Below are 20202 nucleotides of genomic sequence, written 5' to 3' on the forward strand. Positions count from 1 at the left end.
AAAAGTGGTGTCTGCTGCTGGGATAATGGGCAGAATCCCAAGCCAGGAAGAAGTTGAGCAGCTGATTTGGTGAGGGAGGATAAGCAGTCTTCTGACATCAAGGCAAAAATTTATATCAGTGCTGAAAAACTGAGTATAACTAAATGGCCCCTGACAACATCAGTAGCTTCAGCACCACTCTAAAAGCTTGAAGGAGGATCAGCAAGTTGGTGGTATGAGAGTTGTTGCACATGCTGCATTGTGAAAATAGCCTCTTGCCAGGCACACATTCAAAACATAAGCAGAGACACAAAGCGTCTTGCCCACTGGATAAATGTATGAAGATGACCCAGAAAGGGAACCCACCAGAAAGAAGATAAATACCAACAACAAGCAGCTATGTTAATGAGGGGGATGTATCATGTCTGTTATGTGCTACACAAGAAGTAGTTGTTGACTAACAAGGCGCCAGGGCAAAAATGACATAAAGTTGAAAAAGAAGGGATATGAGTAGTTAGAAAGAGTTGGACTAAGGGCAGAATGAAGAGATAGAGAAAGAGAGCAGGTAGATGTTATTGTAGGTGTCTTGGTTAAGTTATAAACCAGTTGGGAGAAGAAGTTGGATCAAGACAGCAGAGAAAGATGGGTGGGAGGTAGGTAGGTAGGAAAAAGAGAGGAGGGAGTGATAATGGCTGTGTTCTACGGTGAACGGCAGAAAAGGAATAGCTAACAGAGGAATTTATGACAAGTATTGATCGTTGTAGGGAAGATGGAGACCAAATCATACTGGGAGATGATTTCAATGTAGTGCTGCAGTGTAAATAAATACAAGCTGTTTGGTAAATATCAATTACGTTTAAATTCTTAGGAGCCCCTAAAAGAGAGAGAAAGCAGATGCTGGGTTAGTGAATGTCTGAAGGCTGTTAGGGAAGGAAAGACATTTTGCAGTATCTTTAAATGGGAAACATCAGGGGAGGAGGTTTAACAGAATTGCATTGGATAGTGTAACAATGGGGGGAAGTAATGAAGGTAAGGATTAGGGTGACAGCGTTTGGATGTCAGTATGGCAAATATGAAATGGATAGTGGAGAGAGACACTGAGACCAGATGAAAGTGTAAACCAGGTCATTGATGAGATATAAGGTGGGCGGATGGGTGGAATGAACTCAGAAGCAAGTGATAGTTGAGAATTTTGTGAAGCAAAGGACAGTAGGGATCAAGGAATAGGATGGTTTAAAGTAAACATTTATAAGTAGAATGTCCTCCCTGTGGTCGCGTGGGTTTCCTCTGGGTGCTCCGGTTTCCTCCCACATCCCAAAGACATGCTGTAGGTGGATTTGACACTCTAAATTAGCCCTAGGTGTGAGTGTGTGCGTGTGTGTGTGCCTTCTGTGGAAGGTTGGGCGCCGAGCTGGCAACTCGACACTGTAAAACTCCACTGCCAATCATGAGCAGACAGGTGATCCGCTGTGGTGACCCCTAACCGGAAAAGCCGAAAGAAGAAGAAGATTTAAAAGTAGAATAATTGCACAAAGGGGGATAGTAAGAAGGGGAGGAAAGAAGGTGAAAGATATGGATGACAGATTATGGATGTGGTAAGAGCTGATAAAGATGGAGGAAATTATAGATGAGGATACTAATAGTGTAAAATTGCAGTTGAAGTAATTGAAAGATTTGAAACCTAGAATGGAAAGGCAAGAAGTAAGATAATGGGGGAATGGTAGAAGTAATGTTAAACTAAAAATGGATGCACAAAGGAGAAGCCATGTAGAAGAGAAATCAGAATGGTGAGTGGAGAGTTACTATAAAGGATGAAAGAGATAAACCAATAATTTAGGATTTTTTATGAGAGATTTATGTGTGGATATTAGTAGTGGGGGCATGGATTGGAGAGTTTGAAGAGTTGGATTTGCAGTAAGTTTAGAACAGTGTGTCAAATGCATATATAGGTTGGGGACACACCGGAACTTGTAAGATATTTGATGAACTGATAAGCATGAGAATAAAATGGCTTCCCCATAGAATTGTAAAGATGATCAGCATTCAGGTCATGGAGCTCTCACTGGGCTGAAACCTGTAATCAGATATTTGCTAGAGAAGTGATGCTCAAGTCTATATGCCACAATGACAGTGTTATAAAAGGGGAAAGAAGAGAAGGATGACCCAAGAAACTACAGGACATTTTTTGTGTGTTGCAGGCATAACAATATTTGCCAGAACTTTGGCAAAGTGATTTGATAAGTTCTTGCCAGAAATAATTGAAGAAGGGAAGATGAGGTTTACAGAGGGTAGAATATCAGTGGATCATTGGAGGACTTTTGATACATTTAGTTAAATGTGAAGAATGTCATAGGAATGGTGGAGCAGGAGTAAAATTAATGGATAATCAAATACTGTGTGATGGTGTAAGTTGGGAATTTGTAATCAAACTCTTAAAACAAGGTTTGGGAAAAGGTATGTAGCTGAGTGGGGTGAAATCCCTTTAGAGGAAGCCATATATTAGACTACTGATTACTGAATGGAGAACAGACAAAGGGTGGCATAGACAGAGGTGAGTCAAGGTTCCCAACTCTGTCTGAGTTTGTTATTGGTAGGCCTGGTGAGGTTAATAAAGAGGATGAGAAGAAGGATTAGAAACAGATGCGAATGCCAAAGGACAGGGTGCATGCAGTGCTTTGTAGATGAGTGCTTGATCTTGTTAAATAATGAAAACATGCAGCTATTGGTAATACTATATATTTTTAACCAGATTTGGGAAAGAGTTTGGTTTGAAATTTAATCTGAAGAAGTCATTTATGAAGAAGAAGTTATGGTGGGTTCCTATTACATGATTGCAGATGCATTTTGTCGAATGCATCTTGATCGACCGTAAAAGAATGAAAAGGCAAAATAGCGAAGCAGCTTTTAAGTGAATTCTTTCCAGGGGAAAGAATTTGCTTAGCCGCTTCCATTACTTTGCCATTTTCGGCACTGTAGTGCGATCTCTGAGTCGGTATATTTAAGTAGGGGGGGTGTGGGGGGCACAGCCCTCCACGTGGGGGGATTGGAAAAAGATTGCTGTTCTGAGGTTTCGACATTGTAAGCTTTCGCTTTTATGGGGTCGATTAATTATCATTCACTTTTGTAAGTGTGTGATGATATAATATAGACCCATTATGTTGGTAGGGGTGACAGGATAAATAGACTGCCCTAGTTAGAAGAAGGAAATAAATAATTGGTAGTTAGAATTTCAATAGCTACTGAGGACATTGTGAGGGGGAAAAGTAACATAGATGGTAAAGTAGGGTATTGTATAAGACTTCTATTTCTCCCAAATGTGATGTATATGGGTAGACCTATAGGCTTCAGAATCAAAGATGAGATAATCCTAGATGTGTAGAAATCATGTGATAGGTTTGTGTGGTGAAGCCAAAAAGGAAAATAGCTACAAATAGGATGATTGTAGGGAGAATGAGGGAGGACAGATCTTGGAAGTTGTGTGTGGGGGGATTAAGAATATTTGTCTTAGTTGGAGAAATTGGGAAGCAGAGGTAGTATGAGGGCAACAAGGGGTATCTAGATAATTAGATAAAAAGTGACAATTGAGACAGAATTATAAATATTTACGTCTAACAAAAGAAAGGAAAGATGACAAGAGCTTCCATAAAATATACAGGATAGAAATAGGGTGTGGATGAGGATGGTGTGAACTTGGAATCAGTTAGATATGTAACATATGAAAGAGATTTTGAAGAAGGGAATGCTTGAAATGCATTGAGAATTTAGAATCTGAGGATGTGAGGAGAGAGTTTGTGATATGGAAGGGCATTTGTTTTACTGGAGTTTGATGAAGAAAATTGATAAAGAGGTGGGTGGTGAGGAAGTAGAAGGGAGTAAAGTAAACAAAAAGGTGGGAAGGGAGATAATCATAGGAGATGGGATTTTGAGAAATAATAGGCAATAGTGCAGAGGGCTGATTTATAGGTTATTTGTAAGAGTGTAGGCAGAGGAGGCAATCGATTACTAAGAGGAAGATAAAATGGAGTGCAGACTGATGGGTAAAATATCATGTAGGGGGGGTTGGAGACTGGTTACATAAAAGGTATAAATATGTATTCCAGTAGGGAACACATATGAAACATTTACATAAACTGGACAGAATATCTGTGAGAGTGGGGAAGGAACAGTAGTAGTGAGAACATAATTGTTAAAGATGTGGTCACAGGGAGGCAGATCAACTGTTTATGTGCCAGTGATATAGATAGGTTCAAAATGTATGCAAAAGGCCTCATAACATGAAATATTATATACAAGAGAGACAGGGAAAAATCCTTCACCTTATGTCTGTATAGTATATAAACTAAAGGAAAAATATGAGAACAGATGGAAACAGTTGGGATTTTAATTGCAGGAAAAGTATTGAAATAAAGATTGCACAAAAATGGGCCGAAAAACAAATTAAAAATTCAGGAGATGACAAGATGTGACAAATTGGACAGTAAAGGTATGGCTAGGTTCTGGGAAGGTTGGGCACATGGCAGGAAAAGTTGATCTAAATGCCGAGGACCAGTATTTGGCAAAAGTGTTGATATAGCTATAAGGAGTTGAGAGCTACTGATGGGATAAAGAATCAAGACACAATGGGCAGATACAAGTATATGAGGAAAAGGGCATTGCAATTCATAGAAGATAAATAAATGAAGGTGGGAAGGGAGAACATGATAATCATGTCTTCATTGCCAGATAGCAAAGGGGGTTAAACTCTAACGTATATATGTTCTGTTACATATTGTAAAATATTAGTATGCTTCTGTTTGTGAAATGTGACATGAAGATGACTTAGTCTGCAATAAAAATTTCAAAGAGAAACAAAATGACACTGCCGACTCTAATAGATAAAAATCAAATGGGATTTATATTTAGAAGATAAACTCACAGGATAAAATGAAAAGAGTATTACATTTAAATGGTTATGCAAATTGTAATGATCTAGTATTACCAGTTATTACCCTGTAACTGGAAAAGATCTTTGGTTCCATAAACTGACAATACTGTTTAAAGTATTTGAAACATATTGCTTCCCAAAATTCTAATATAAAACTATTAAAATGTTAAGCAACAATTCATTACCTTACGTGAAATTAGAGCTGTAGCTGTAGCTCACGTAGGGTGAAGGGGGCAGCCACCCTGAGTGGAAAATGTTAAGGGAAACAATAGGCAGATACCAATCAGTCTCCAATGCATTGCCAGTATTCCAAAATGGATGCCTGAATGCCATTATTGGATTTGGTGCCAGAACTGAAGCTCTTTAGTGCTTAGTGTGTAGGATAACCATAACTGTAGCAGATGCTTGTTACTGATGTAGCAAGCAGTTTGCTGCAGGTTAAAAGAATATAACAGCTTTTCTTCTCCTCAAGTCTAAGGAGAGAAGCAGAAGAGGGGTGCTAGAATGTGGGACAGCCACAGGTGCCTGAATAGTTTGCTACACCTCTGATTTGAGCTACATGGATCACCCGTTATAAATATAAAAAGGAACAAAACAGAGTTGTCCCCAGTGACCGCTCCTATTTGCATTAACTACACAGCCATAAGCAAACTTTGTTGGATATGATGATCACATAGGTGATATCAGCACAACTTATGTTTTCAATTAAAAAAATATTGCGTATGGATAATGGGTTACTGACATGAACCAACATTAATTTTTCAGTAGTTCATTTAGAGGTGTTATTTAAAATTTGTAAAGGCATGGTAGAGGAGGTTATAGGTTATAAAGCAGAAACTTAGCAGTTCAGACCTGTACTCATTAAGAATTCATAGTCTTAATCTTTTGATTGCTTTCCTGACATTTCCCTGATGCCTTGAAACGTCATAGTTATAGGTCATTACAGCTTTTGTAAACATGTGGCTATAGTTCAAAAAATTAATAGCATGGCGAGCTTTACTGCAATGTGTTGTATTGTGCAAGACAGGTGAGTGCATTTAGGTAATTCCCCCTTTTTTGTGGTATGACCATGGAGTTAGTATATATAATTTAGGGGGGGGATAATAAGATGGAATCCCTACATGGGAAGTGAAAGGGAGTCTTGCCCACTGTAAAGTTTTTTGTGTGTGTGTGTGTGTGTGTGTGTGTGTGTGTGTGTGTGTGTGTGTGTGTGTTTAACTCATTTTCAATATTCATCTTTCAGAAAACAGTGAGCCAAAGTGCTTCGGTCTCTCAAAGGTAAACCCCTTAACATACCTAATATGTGGAGTAGTATTTGTAGATTAAACCCTTAATAGACCTAATATGTGGAGTAGGTTTTGTGAATATTAAATCTTATGCATTAGCCTCTACCAGTAAAGTGACATTTCAGTACCTAGCAATATCATTCTATGAAACAGAAACAAAGCCATAAGACTAAATTCTGAAATAAATCTTTGACCGTTATAAATAATAAAACATGAAAAGTGGAGTATATATTGTCTCTTCAATTTCTGTAACAGCATTTATGAGGAGAGGGGTGTCAATCAAGTTAAAGGCTTTAGTGAGATAAAAAAATAAGGGCACCTGAAATACTACCTTCATCTATGTTTCATTAAATATCATCTTTGAGTGCCCAATGGGCAGTAACAGTGCTTCCACCAGACTATTTTGTTAATACCCTTTCATAAAATCATAAAAATCACAAGGCAATTGAGCCATGAGGCCATTACTGCCTTGACAGTACTCATCCTTAGCCATTGCCTCCCTTTTCATTGAGGGCCAGGCCAGTCATACAGCTGTGAATTTATAAATACCCATCTAGATATCCAACTCCTGTTTAATATATCTACATGTATGTGTTGTAACATGTTTAGGATAGGAATCATACAAACAATGAATTTCTTTCTATTGCCTGTCCTGTTTTCACATCACCATGATAGGCATGATTACTGTGCCCTGAATAGTCATAGTAGTGTACTAAATCCCTTATACAGTGTCTGCATGCTAATCATGACTAATATATTCATTCTGCTACAAGGAGATGATGTAATATGAGAGGGCAGAATGGAGCTGAGGTATTCCGTTTCATGAAAGGATAGCATGAAAATTAGACAAATTGCCATTGGCTAAGGTTCAGATTTCTTCAACAGTTACTGCCCTTGTATACCTTATGGATACACAGTCAAGTCTACATAAGCAAATGCTCAAATTAGTTTTCCACCCAGCATATGAAGTGCAGTAATGCATTATTGCTGCTAATAACAGTATGATGGCAGACTCACCTCTGCTATGAAAATGACTCTGCATCTCAGAACTGCATGACAGCAACACCTATTAATTCCAAATACATGTTCCGATATGATCAGACTCTACATGTGCAATGTGCATTCTGCATACATGCAATAAACAATGCAAAATTAGTGGCCATTGCAAGATAATACTGTTCTATAATGTTCTTGCAAATTTATTCATTCACCTGCATAGAAATGTGTTTTATGTGTTGCACAATATATATTGATATAATTATGGGGCCATTGTTCTGCATCTTCAAGCAATAAAGCAATGGATTCAAGGGAATAAGCTAGTCCAGACTGGGATGTCTGTCCATCACAGGATGCATACACACATGGCATGTACATCTACAAATAGAAAAAATCAGGTATCAGAGCGAAACACAGCTGGTAAGTTTTAAAACACACCCAAAGGCAGCAGGACTGCTGACTTATGGCATTACAATCATAATATTCTAATGCTACAATAATATTTGATTATTGACAGCAGATTAATACTATGCCCAGCCAACAATAAGATCATTAAATTATCTGTTTCTGGTGCATGTGGATGAATGTATTATTGACCATAAGTCACAGAATACTTTTCTACTTCCTGTTTTTGGAAAAGTAGATTTGAAAGAACCTGCCCTGACACACATATTTTTAATAGATATTTGCTCATAGTAATGAAGCAGACCAGCTATGAGCACAACACTGACCCACCAGGTACACATACACTCCCCCACCAACTACATATACACAGCCTTCTACATTGTTTGTTCTAGAGTCAATATATTCTCTTACAAGCAGGAAAAGTAATGTGCCTTATTCCTATGTATTTTTAAACCATGCTTTAGTAGTTAAACATACTGCTGTATCATGAGTAAAACTATGCCACAAACAATAATTGAGACGTTTATTCAAAAGTCTGCGGGCAGCCACAAAGGCATTACTACTGGAATTAACTGTTTGAATTCTGTCAGAGTCTTAGCAGCATATACTGAATAAAATATCATAAAGTATTTGCCAAGGCTTTACTTAGATGCAGAATACAACTTTCAGAAAAACACTATCAAGCAGAAGAAAACAGATTAAGCTTCCTGTCTGTATCATCTTAGATGTATACACTGCTTCAAACATTTCTATTTTTTTCATTTATTTTTTGTATACGTTAACTGGGGTGTGGTTTGATCCACATGGAGGTTTTTTAGATGCAGACAGGGAGTGTGTCTGGTTAAGTGATTTGGTCAGAGTTATACAGTATGCAAATGGAGGCTGAAGGAATTACATCGTGGCCAACAGAAAGCAGCTCAGTAGCCGTTCATAGTCTTAATCCTTTTTCAGTCTAGAATTAACAAAATATTTTTGAGAAACTAATTTTAAATGCTTTGTGTTTACAGACTGGCTTTATAAGCAACTAGTTTAGTCTTATTGTACATAAGTATCTTTACTGACCTTTTGCTAACAGAAATTAATTGTGCTAATAAAGAAATGATTGTAGTTTTGTCAAGCATTAATAGATCAGTCATGTCAATGATTCCATTAAGACAAGTATAATGTTACTCCTTTTTCATTATGTTTATTAACAGTTGCATTCTATTGGATTTACACTCTATTGATATATACATATAGCTCTGTCATCCCCCTACGTCTTCAACCTCTTTTTTTCTGTTGTATACAGTCATTACAGTAAATGAATAATTTCTACTCCTCTCCACTCCCTGACATTTCTTTAACATGTTAGTAAACTATCTTGTTATCCCACTTGTCACATGACATTAACTCAGCTCAGACTTGATGCATTAACATTAAGACACTTGAAATGGAAATGCATCCCATTTTTCTCTGCTTTTCCACAAAAGTATTGTCTTATACTTCCTCTTCTTTAGATGGATACTTGCATCTGACATATATTTAATAGCCAAGTCAGTAACAAGATTTTATTTATTTATTATTTATTTACATTTGTACCTTCTACTCTTCTTACACTGGAGACACAATTTCGGTGATACAATTTTCAAAAATTACTCAATTTTTTGAAGCTTATACTATAGATTAACACACTTTCAGAACTGGTAAGAAACAAACAGTTTCAGATTTCATTGAATAATACAGTCAATAAAGACTTACCTGCATTAATTTCCAAGGATGTCATATTTGCTTCAGTGTTCCCAGGGATTTGTATAGTTATAGGAAATGTACCATTCTCGATCATTTGCTTAAGTTTATTTAACATACTGGGTGGCATTTCAATGTAAATTTCATATTCAGCAAACAGAAAGTCATTCATATCTGAAAATGAAACATAACAGAAAGTTAGTAGAAGAATATGGTTCCAATCTGATCATCAGAATGGTTGATGTAGTTGATATTACCCTATATGTTGCAATGCTGCACGATTATGAATTAACTGTGTCCTGCTGAATAATAACATTATACTGAAGCGTGATCGGTAAACACAGGATGTTGGATCATCCCATGGGGGATTTTAAGGCAGAAGTACTGCTTTGTGTAGGTTAGAATTATTCATCTGTGGTGATTCAGAAGGTAACCCCTTGAAATATTAGGACAGAATACCGAGTTCTTTTACCTGGAGACTGAATGCCTGAAAATCCTGACTTGCATATATTAAGTCCAAGACTGTCATTTCTCGTAATATTGCCTTATCTCCCAAGGTATAGGGTTCGTGGAATTGGTGTATATAAGTGTTGGAGGTGGATGGCCTTCACCATCTCATCATGAGTGCAGGGCTGTTTGCCCCACTGCAAAAACAAGTTCAAAGGAGATGAACGATATTCAGTAGTCACATTTCTGCTGCATTTGGGGTCTTTTTTTTTTGGTGAGCTGGGACTCATCATAGTGAGTCCTGATATTAAAATAGGGATCCTGTTTTGAAGCTTAACTGGTATAGCTCACTAGAAGGAGGTCCCATAGTAGACCAGGGCATGATACAGAAATCACATATTTCATCTTTTATGAGAATTCCTTAGCAAATATAGAAAACTTTTGCCCAGCTTCTGCTGTGAGACTGTCAGAGGAAAAGAGATTATAGATGGATGGGTAGATGGATGCATGGATGGATGGATACTGTGATGTTTGTACCAGGTGACCATTGTGTAAAGATAACTATGTTCTTTATGGAAAACAGCATTACATAATGAAATTGCTGCTACAACTATAGAAAAATACACTATACATAATTTATTAGTTCATTAGAAATGTTAAAATATTTCTTAATTATAAAATCCATGTAGATTATTTATTTAATTATTTGCATTTGTTTACAGGGATGGTCCAACTGGGAAAGAAGTGCCCATTTTCAGTGGAGTCCCAGGGAGACAAGTTCCACATATAAGACATTTCACATACAATACAGAATTTAAATTAATAAATGTAAATTAATAGACATTTAGTACATATTAGACTCAATTTATAGTAGATTCAAAAAAATTAGGTAACTAATTTTCAGATAATTCTTTATCGCCTGCTGGTTCTATGTATTTATGTAAACATTCTACAGTTGTACATTGTGAAAAGGGATATATAAAGTGATTTTTTTTAAAACTTTTTATTTTTTGTCATGTGAAGTCCATATGGGAAAGTTGCTATATTATTTTTGTTCCATAGTAACCATGTAATCTCCTCAATGTACCCATGCATGCAAAGTAGCTTCGTCATTTCTCATAAAGATGGAATTAATTCTGTTTTACTTTGTTAGGAAGAAACATGTTGTTACAAGGATGATTTTTTAAGTATCAGGAAGGTGTATATCATTTTTTAAATATTAAAAATAAAATTTTTTAAATAAAAACAATGTGAGGAGAATCATGAATGTATATTATAAATCAAGTAAAAGCTTTCCAAATGTTTGGAAGGGAATAAGGAAACTCTTTCAGTTATTGCTTGTGCCTGGACAGGTATATAAAAGGAGTAAATCCAAGGTAAATCCAAGGATGCCTTGTAGACCAGGCATAAATTACCTCTCAGTATTCTGCAGCAGAGTATAGAGAAAGTGCAATCTGCATAGGACATTATGTTTACACTCTGTATTCTTTTTGTTAGGAAACTCTTTCAATTATTGCTTGTGCCTGGACAGGTATATAAAAGGAGGAATTATGATCTCCAAACACCATTATATTGGGTGACTTCAACTACCCAACCATAGACTGGGAGCATTACTCTAGCTCCAACACCCTAGCCCAAAGGTTCCTAGAATTTATAAACTCAAATGCTATGGAACAACTTGTTACCACTCCCACAAGAGGGGAAAACATACTGGACCAGATCATCACCAACATGGGGACTCTATGCTCCAGACCAGAAGTGTATCCCTCACTGGTAAGATCAGACCATAAACTAATCTCACTGGATATTCACATCCCGACCCCACCCCATGCCCAGAAAACCACAGTGAAAAACTTCTCTAAAGCAAATTTCACACTCCTCAAAACCGAGGTTGAATCCTTCAAAGCCCCCGGGCCTGTGGATAATATGGCCCAGACCACAAAATCCTTTATAAATGCATTCTATGAACACCTTCAGGAATGCATGGATCATGCAATCCCAAATAAAACCAAGACCCAATCCTCCAAAAGCAGACGTCCTGTCTGGTGGACCCCAGCCATAAACAAACTATACAGTAGAAGGAGGAAGCTACTACATGACAGAGCAAAATCCCAAAAAGGGAAGGCAACTCTGATCAGTATTAGCAAAAAACTACGTGCACTCATAAAATTGTCTAAGGCCAGCTTCGAGAGAAAAATTGCACAGGACACTAAGGATAATCACAAGGCTTTCTTTAGTTATGTTAGGAACCTGGGTGGGAATTCCCAGATATGCTCAGAATTAGTCCAAAATGACAAAAAATACACCGAACCCACAGACATTGCCAACATCCTAGCTGACAGGTTCAGCGCAAACTTCTCCCCCCCCTCCCCACCAAAAGGGCTAATATCTATCCCAGCAGAGTGCTGCCCTCTGACATCTCAGATGCTCAGGTAAGAGCTGCCCTCTCCAAAGCAAGAAACACAGCATCAATGGGACCAGATGGTGTCCCGGGCTGCGTCCTACATGAAACTAAAACTACTGTTCAATCTCAGCCTTACTACAGGATATGTACCCAAAGAGTGGCGTACAGCAACAGTGGTCCCTCTCCACAAAGGTGGTGCCTCAACAGATCCTGGAAACTATCGCCTCATAAGTCTCACTAGCTTGGTCTGCAAAGCTATGGAAAGGATCATCATGGACCTTATAAATAAAGATATTGGGGACCTACAAACACTGGATCCTATCCAGTTTGGCTTTGTTAAGGGCAGATCCTGCCTCTTAAACCTGGTCGATTTCTTTGAAACAGTCACCAAGGCCATTGACAAGGGGAAGGTGGTCCACACAGCCTACCTGGACCTCGCAAAAGCCTTCGATACAATACCCCACTCGGGCATTATAGTTAAGCTCACCAGCTTAAATATAAACCCCTATGTCACTAGATGGGTTGCAAACTGGCTCAAGGACAGAACCCACATGCTTAGAATAGCTGGAGCCATGTGAGACTCCAAACCAGTTACAAGTGGCGTCCCACAAGGCTCAGTCTTGGGACCTCTCTTGTTCGGTATATATTTCTCAGAGGTACAGACAAACATGGAAGGACTGTGGCTGACCAAGTTCGCAGATGACTGCAAACTGGACGCCATAATAGACTCTCCAGCTGACACAAGCATCCTCCAAAAGGGCCTCATAGAAACAGACAACTGGTGCCAGAGCCATGGCCTCAAGCTAAATGCCAAAAAGTGTATAGTCATCCCCTTTGGCAAAAACAAAGTGCCCACAAATTACCACATAGGTGGTAATCCATTAACTACAGAAGAAGTAATTAGGGACCTGGGGACCCAAGTTGATAGCAATCTCTTATTTGACAACCACGTGGCCAAAGTGGTTAGAAAAACATTTTATATAGCCCACCTAATCATGAAGGGATTCACATCTAGATCAGGGGAGGTCATCGTGCCTCTTTAATCATCCCTCATCAGGCCGATAATTGAGTACAATGCCCCTTTTGGGATGTACCTTACCAGACACCTGCAGCAACTGGAAAGACCCCAAAAGTACCTCACCAAGAGGATCAAGGGGCTCAAACAGATGCCGTATGCTGCCCGGTTAAAGAAACTCCAGCTCTACTCAGTGGCATACCTCCTGCTCAGAGGCGATCTGTGCCTGACATATAAAGCCATGTCCAACCCGGAATTAATGGACATGCTGCACCTCAGAAAATCCAAATCCCATCGAGCTACGTGCTCGAGGGACTTAAACCTCAGCACTGAAATAAATAGGACATGCTGGCGGGACAGATTCATAACCCAGAGGCTCCCTTCACTCTGGAATAAAATCCCAGTCCAGGTTAGGCAGAGTCCCTCATTGACTCTCTTCAAGAGGAATCTTGATGAGTGGATGGGAGATCGTAGGTTTACCCCGGGTATCACTTCTGTGTCACTGTTAGACAGAGGCACAGTATACTAACCTCGAAAAAGGGCATAGCAAAATTAATTTAAAATGGGTGGCGAAAGCCATACACACTCTGGCTAGGCTTATAAATGCCCTAGGGCAGATAGCCTAATATGAACCTATGAACCTATGATCAAAAATGGGTCTGATGATGGCTGAGTACAGTAGTACGATGACTTCCTTGGACATAGATGTCATATCCATATTTATAATTTGATTGACATAGAATGATTTTCTAACAAACTTCAACACATGGTCAAAAGCCAAGTTACTTTCTACATGAGTCCCTAAATCCTTGACTACTGTGTCTACTTTTAGGTGTGTTTAATCAATGAGGTTGCTTAGCTGTGTGGCTGACTTTACAAAAAGTACTGTTATGCATTTCTTGACATTGAGTTTTAGGCCATGGAGTTGGCACCAGTTTGTGGTAGATTTTCCTGCAACATGTTAGCATCTTGAGAAGTTTCTATGATTACTCCTATTTTGCAATCATGTGCAAACTTGCTGAGCCAGATGTCCTTAATATTGGCCTTGCCTTCCAAAAAATTGATTTTCAAAGAGGAGCTGAGCCATTACAGAGCTCTGAGGGACTCCACTAGTGATCAGCCTCTTTGAGGAGGTGATGTATCCAATCCTAACTTCCAGGGTCCTGTCTGTGAACCAGGTGGCTATCCAGTGAGTTGCATTGTGGTTTATGCCTAATTTTGTGAATTTGTTTACAATGCTTGAGTGAGGTATTGTATCAATTGCCTTAGCTAAGTCAAGATAGGCAGTATGCACTATTTTTCCCTCTTCCATTATTTTGGTGACCTTCTCAAGGAATTTCATCAGATTCAGTAGGCATGACCTGTCTTTGATGAAACCAAACTGGGCTAGGTCCAGTGTCTGTAGGTTTCTCATATCATTGTCAGTCATTACCATGACAATTCTTTCCATGGCTTGGCATATGAGACTAATCAGACTAATGGGTCTGTAGCTCCCGAGATCCATTTATGGTCTGGTGTTGTGCAGATGGATGACTGCTGCAGTCTTGCATGCACTATGGTTGAATTGTGACACTAGTGACCCTGATATGTCATATTTCAGGTGATTTAAGAAAGCATCCGGGGTTATTACTGAGGCCCATTGTGGCCTTAGAGAGGGCATTTAAGACCTGCTCCTTACTGATAGTTGGAGTGATTATACTAGATGGTATTTCCTGTGAGGCTGCTGGGGATAAAGGGAGCAGTAAAGCTGGAGTTGAATTGTCAGCCAGAAAATTTGCCATATATCCCAGTCCTCTAAATATGGTTCAATTTACCAACAGTTCAGCACACTATTGCGTGCTTGCCTTTGAGGTTTTGGACTTAGCCAAAAAAGGGCTTATGGTTGGGACCTTTGGTATGGTGCAGAGCTAGACAGATGGTTATTGCCTGTCTCACTCCCCTTTTCTTTAAAATAAAACAAAGTTAATTTAGTAAACAGGAAGGATTTAGTGCTGCCGAGGTGCTTGGCAGTTTGAGCACTTGGGATATATGATGGAAACCAAGAAAAGGGGGACGCATCTTTCAAAAGGAAAATTAATTTTGAACCGTAAAAAAGACACCACATGTGAGCCATTGAAGAGTGAGTTAACACCAAAGCCAGACATGACAATATGGTTGAAATCCAGAGAAAAACTGGAGTGAGTCTACAGTGAGTGAAAAAGATTAGCACAAACTTGCTGGAGTATATACAAAAGGTGGACAAGAGACTAGAGAAGATGGAAACTGCCCTGTCAGTGCTCTTGGAGGATATTGAGGAAATGCAAATGTTGCAATTCAGTTGGACTCAGAGCAGGAAAAATTAATGGAGTTAGAAGACAGAGAGCACCAAGAGAATTTGTGTCTATATCAGAATCACGAAAGACAGAAACCACAAATACAAATACGTCGACACATAAAGAGCGATCTACCATAAGAGCGAACCATGTACTGAGCGAAAATCAAAACACCAAATGGATTTCCCTGACCAACAGTGCCATGTAGGTATACCTAAATGGACTACATAAAAGTAACATAACACACTTTTGCAGGGAGGCTGTGCCCCTCTGCACCCCCCCACACACACTCCCTACTTAAATATACCAATTCTAAGATTGCACTACAGTGGGGAAAAGGGTATATTCCCTTATCCCCAGGATCCCACTGCTGGCCAAACAAATCTGTTCGGTGTTTTGATTTTCACTCAATATGTGGTTCGCTAGTATGGTAGATCGCGCTTTATGTGTCAATGTACTGGTATTCGCAGTTTCCGTCTTTCGTGCTTCTAATATAGATCCAAGAATTTGAGGTTTATAAATGTGCCAGGTGGGTCATAAGAAAATAATTATACAGACATTTTTGGTGTGCATGTTGAGTGAATAGTTAGGCATCTGATATCCCCAACTAACATACCCCCCATGTAATTTTAGTTACCTCTTTAATAACATATCTTATAAGTGTCAAAGGAACTGCGGGACAAAACTGGGTTGGATTGCATGGCTAGTCTTGTAAAGACCTATGAACCTGTGATATAGGACTGGAGAGAATGCACCATACAGCTGCTCCTGCTAACACAGTTCATCATTTTACCAGATGCTTTGTAGCTAAAATGCAGTCCTTTAGGTTAATGGGACAATTGATGGGAGCATTGTGACAGAAGGGTATTATTTTAAAGACTGGCAGCCAACAGATTTTTTGTGGAACAAGACTATTCCTTAGAACTAGACTGAAGTGTGGGGAGATTATTCCACTGTTTAGAAGATGTAAGGACCAGAGACTGAGATTTAAGCTGTTATATCCTGCTGCTGTTAATGTTTACTTACCTGTTAGTGTCAAACATACCTCTCAACTGTGCAGAGTTTTGCAGAATGTCCAGATTTATGCTCATATTTTTGGCATATTCCTCATAAAATGTGTGGTTTTCTGGTAAATCACTGAGGATTGAAATAACTAAATAATGCCATACATTTGAGTTTCAGACTCGATTTCCTTCAGAAAATGCATGCTAAGACAAATGCTGTTATTCTAGCAGCTTTCTAAGTCTATAAGAATAATATTTAAAATCTGTCCCTATTTCTGGGCCTTTGTCCCACCATTATTTTAGGTTTTGTCCAGATTTCTTCTACTAAGAGGTTGAGAGGTATGGTGTCAAATCATTCTTGGACACAAATGAAGCACTGAAGGAACTGGATAGCTTCAAGCAGTTTTTGGCAAAAGGTGAAAGCAGGGGGCCTGTTGAGCACACGATGATGAAAAAAATACAGGAACCAAAAAGGCCTCATATGACACGGCTGAAGAAATGTTCCCCATTTTTTTTACCAAAGAATGCAGGCAAGGAACAGAGAGGTGCTTTAAAAATCAAAAGAAGCATCACACAGAGCCCCAAACTAACAAATGGTAGAAGCCTTACAGGACTGGGATGAAGAATCGTAAGGTGACAAAGGCAGCATGATTGTTGAGGGACTAGGTACTGTGATATATGTTATTCTGATGACTACCATTATTGGGACAATAATGGAATTTGTCAGCTCTAATTTTGTGAGCCATTAGCAGGTAACATACTGGACAAGATGAATATGGGGCACTGGTTGTGATAAGCATGTTAGTGGTGCTCTTGAGTGCATCATTATGAGACAGCTAAGATCTGAACATGGAGAGTAATATAATGTTGATTTATGATATGGATTTCGAATATTTGTTCATTTTACTGCAGTGGATTTGCTGGACTATCTTTCCTCTTGGATCGGTGTTTAGTGACAGTATTACGCTGAGATCATCTTGAACATGTGACTGAGCATGAATGTGTTACATTGTAGAAGACTGGTCACCAGTATTTAAAATGTATATAAACTTATATTATTTGGAAATTTACACCTAGTGAACTGTGAGACTAAAACAAGTATTGGACGATGGCAGAAGAATCAAATGTTCCTGAGAGGTTGAGGGAGGGGGAATGTAGGAATGTTTAGATAAACACACTACTCAAGCTTAGCTTGTAGGAAAATTCAGGGAAGAACAGGTTTCAATGTTTACTTGTGGGCAGTTGCAGAACTGGAATTTTGTAGTTAGGTTTAAATGCTCTCTGTGTTAGAAGGTTTTTGTTTATATTGAAAGATTGCAAATTAAGGCAGCTTCAGGAAATTATCAACATTAAAAGCAATAATGTTTGCAAATATGCCAAAAACAGGTAGGAGTTAACATTATAGAACAAGACCAGTTAAGAGTGGGTTTATCATCATGGAATGTTGATAGTCTTTGGGATGCCAGTAAAAAAAGGAAAGGTGTTGGAATGCATACATCGGATGGATGAGGGTGGTTGTAATGTTGCAGGAAACTCATATGAAGAAAGAGGAACACAAAGATCTGGTAAGGCTTGGTTTTAGGGTTAGGTATTTTGTAAATGCTTTGTAGAGGAAGAAAAGGGGAATGATAATCCTTATATAGAACAATTCTCCACTACAGATAACTGAAAGTAAATTAGATACTAGAGGTTGATCTATCTTCCAAAGGGGGTAGTGGGAAAATAAAAGAATAAAATTGTGGAATATTTATATTCTCCCTAAAGAGAGTAAACATGGGTTAAAGAAAGTAATATCAACGATAAGTTATTTTGTGCTAGGGATAGTGGTAATACTAAGGTGCTGGAACTTGGTTATTGTGAAAGAAGATGTGAATGCTGGTCCTTGCACCTGTATAATATGTCCAAAGGGGAAAGTACTAGCTAAACTCATGGACTGGTTGATGGGTTGATATATTGGTTGATGAGTTGATATATTTAAAACAGGGAGGATCTGAAGGGAATTTGCATACTATTTCTTCCAGTTCAAAATATCTGCCAGATTAGATAGATTCAATATTATGTGTTGTAAGTGGGCGCCTTTTGTACTCACAGGAGCTTAGTGTTTGGCTACTTGCCAACAGAACTGGAAGTAAGATGGGAAATGAAGGGAAAGACATTAAGACATAGGAGATTAAGGATGGGATGGTTCAACCATGTGGAGAAGGGCCTTAGATGAACAAGAAGATAACCATAGCTCTACAGCAGGATGGTAATGACAGCCAGCCTTATTTAGCTGTCTGAGAAAAGAGGAAGGGGAAGATAAACAATATAATGATGGCAAACAAGAAAAAAATTTGAATGGTAAGTAGGGATTTAGAGAATCTAAGTTTTCTGAAAATGAAAATTAAATACTCTAAAATTAGACTAAATATATCTCCAGGCCATAGAGGTATGCACGAAAAAGATTTAAAATGGGGATGGTCATTCGATTTACAACAGGATATGTTGTTAAAGCAGACAGAGACATTTTTTTTACATTGACTATCCTGTGCAGATGAAACTATTGGTTGAACAAGACATCAAATTGTGAAACAACTATCTGGATAATTAAAGATCCTGAAAGTGGATAGATATTTAGAGGGATAGAAGAAATAGGTGGGGTGTTCAGGAAATACTAGAAACAGTTATATATTAATCTAGATCTATCTGAGAAATAGAAACAGAAAAATTCTTGTAGGTGGTGGTACTTAAGAAATTACCAGTCGAACAGCAAAATGAGATAAATAAACATTTTATCCTGGCAGAGGAGATCAATGAGTAGGTAGATTAGCTAGCCAGAGGGAAACCTCAAGGAATCAGTGGAATTTGTTTAGAATTTTGGCAGAAAATAAGAAGATTATATTATCCATTGGACTGAGTGTGTTCAATAAGATTCTTAGGGTTCAGCAGCATCCATGATCATGGTGGAGAAAAGTTATATCGCTAATCAGCAAAGAAAAAAATATCCCAGTCTACCTGGACTTTATAGACCAATATCTATATTGAATCGTGACTGTAAAGTACATACTGCCTCTTGGGAACAAATAATTAGAGAGGTCAAGGTAACAGAATGGGAAGAAACTAAGAAGGCATTTGGACAGCAGGCTAAAGGCAGCCTGCCTTTTCAGGCATTGATATTAGAGTATGGGCAAAGAGAAGGGGAATCCTAAGTGAAAGACTGGCACTGGTCATGATTTTAGCTGAATCTAGAACAGAAGCTGCTGTTAAAAAAGAGATTGTTAGTAGGACATATAAAATATTGTATGATAACTATAGGAATCAATCCCAGGAGGGTAGAAAAGATTTGGAAGAGAGAGTGGATAAGCAAGTCACAAAGAAACAATGGGCGAACATACGTATTGCTCCCAAATATAAAACAAAGTCTAAAAGATTTAGATTTTTTGCTTGGAAGTGTTTGCATAAGTTTTTTATAGCCCAAGCAGACTCCAAGGAACTTTTCCTTAGGTAGATGGCAATTATTGGAGGTAATTGGGACCATATGTTTTGGGACTGTAATGAGTTGGTAGACTTTAAAAATCCCCTGCATAGTGCTCTGTCAAAAAATACTGGATGCTCAAATGGGTGTAACTAATGAAATTATTTTCTGAGCTGGAATACAGGATCTGAATTGTCTAAACACAATAAGGCCTTGTTAAGTTTAATTCTAGTGGCTGCCATAAAAGCATA

At 38.4% G+C, this 20202-nt stretch overlaps 1 protein-coding gene across 2 annotated transcripts in view; it reads right to left on the minus strand.

Annotated features, from left to right (window-relative positions):
• LOC122794328 overlaps positions 1–20202 on the minus strand; it is a 1793522-nt gene that overhangs the window by 1405170 nt on the left and 368150 nt on the right. For both annotated transcript variants that reach the window (XM_044062632.1, XM_044062631.1), the window contains exon 4: positions 9328–9489. In XM_044062632.1, the coding sequence (XP_043918567.1) occupies positions 9328–9489 (162 nt within the window). The remainder of the gene's footprint in view (positions 1–9327; positions 9490–20202) is intronic.

This window comes from Protopterus annectens, chromosome 2.part1, assembly GCF_019279795.1.
Source record: "Protopterus annectens isolate FY-2018-M chromosome 2.part1, PAN1.0, whole genome shotgun sequence".
NCBI lineage: Eukaryota > Metazoa > Chordata > Ceratodontiformes > Protopteridae > Protopterus > Protopterus annectens.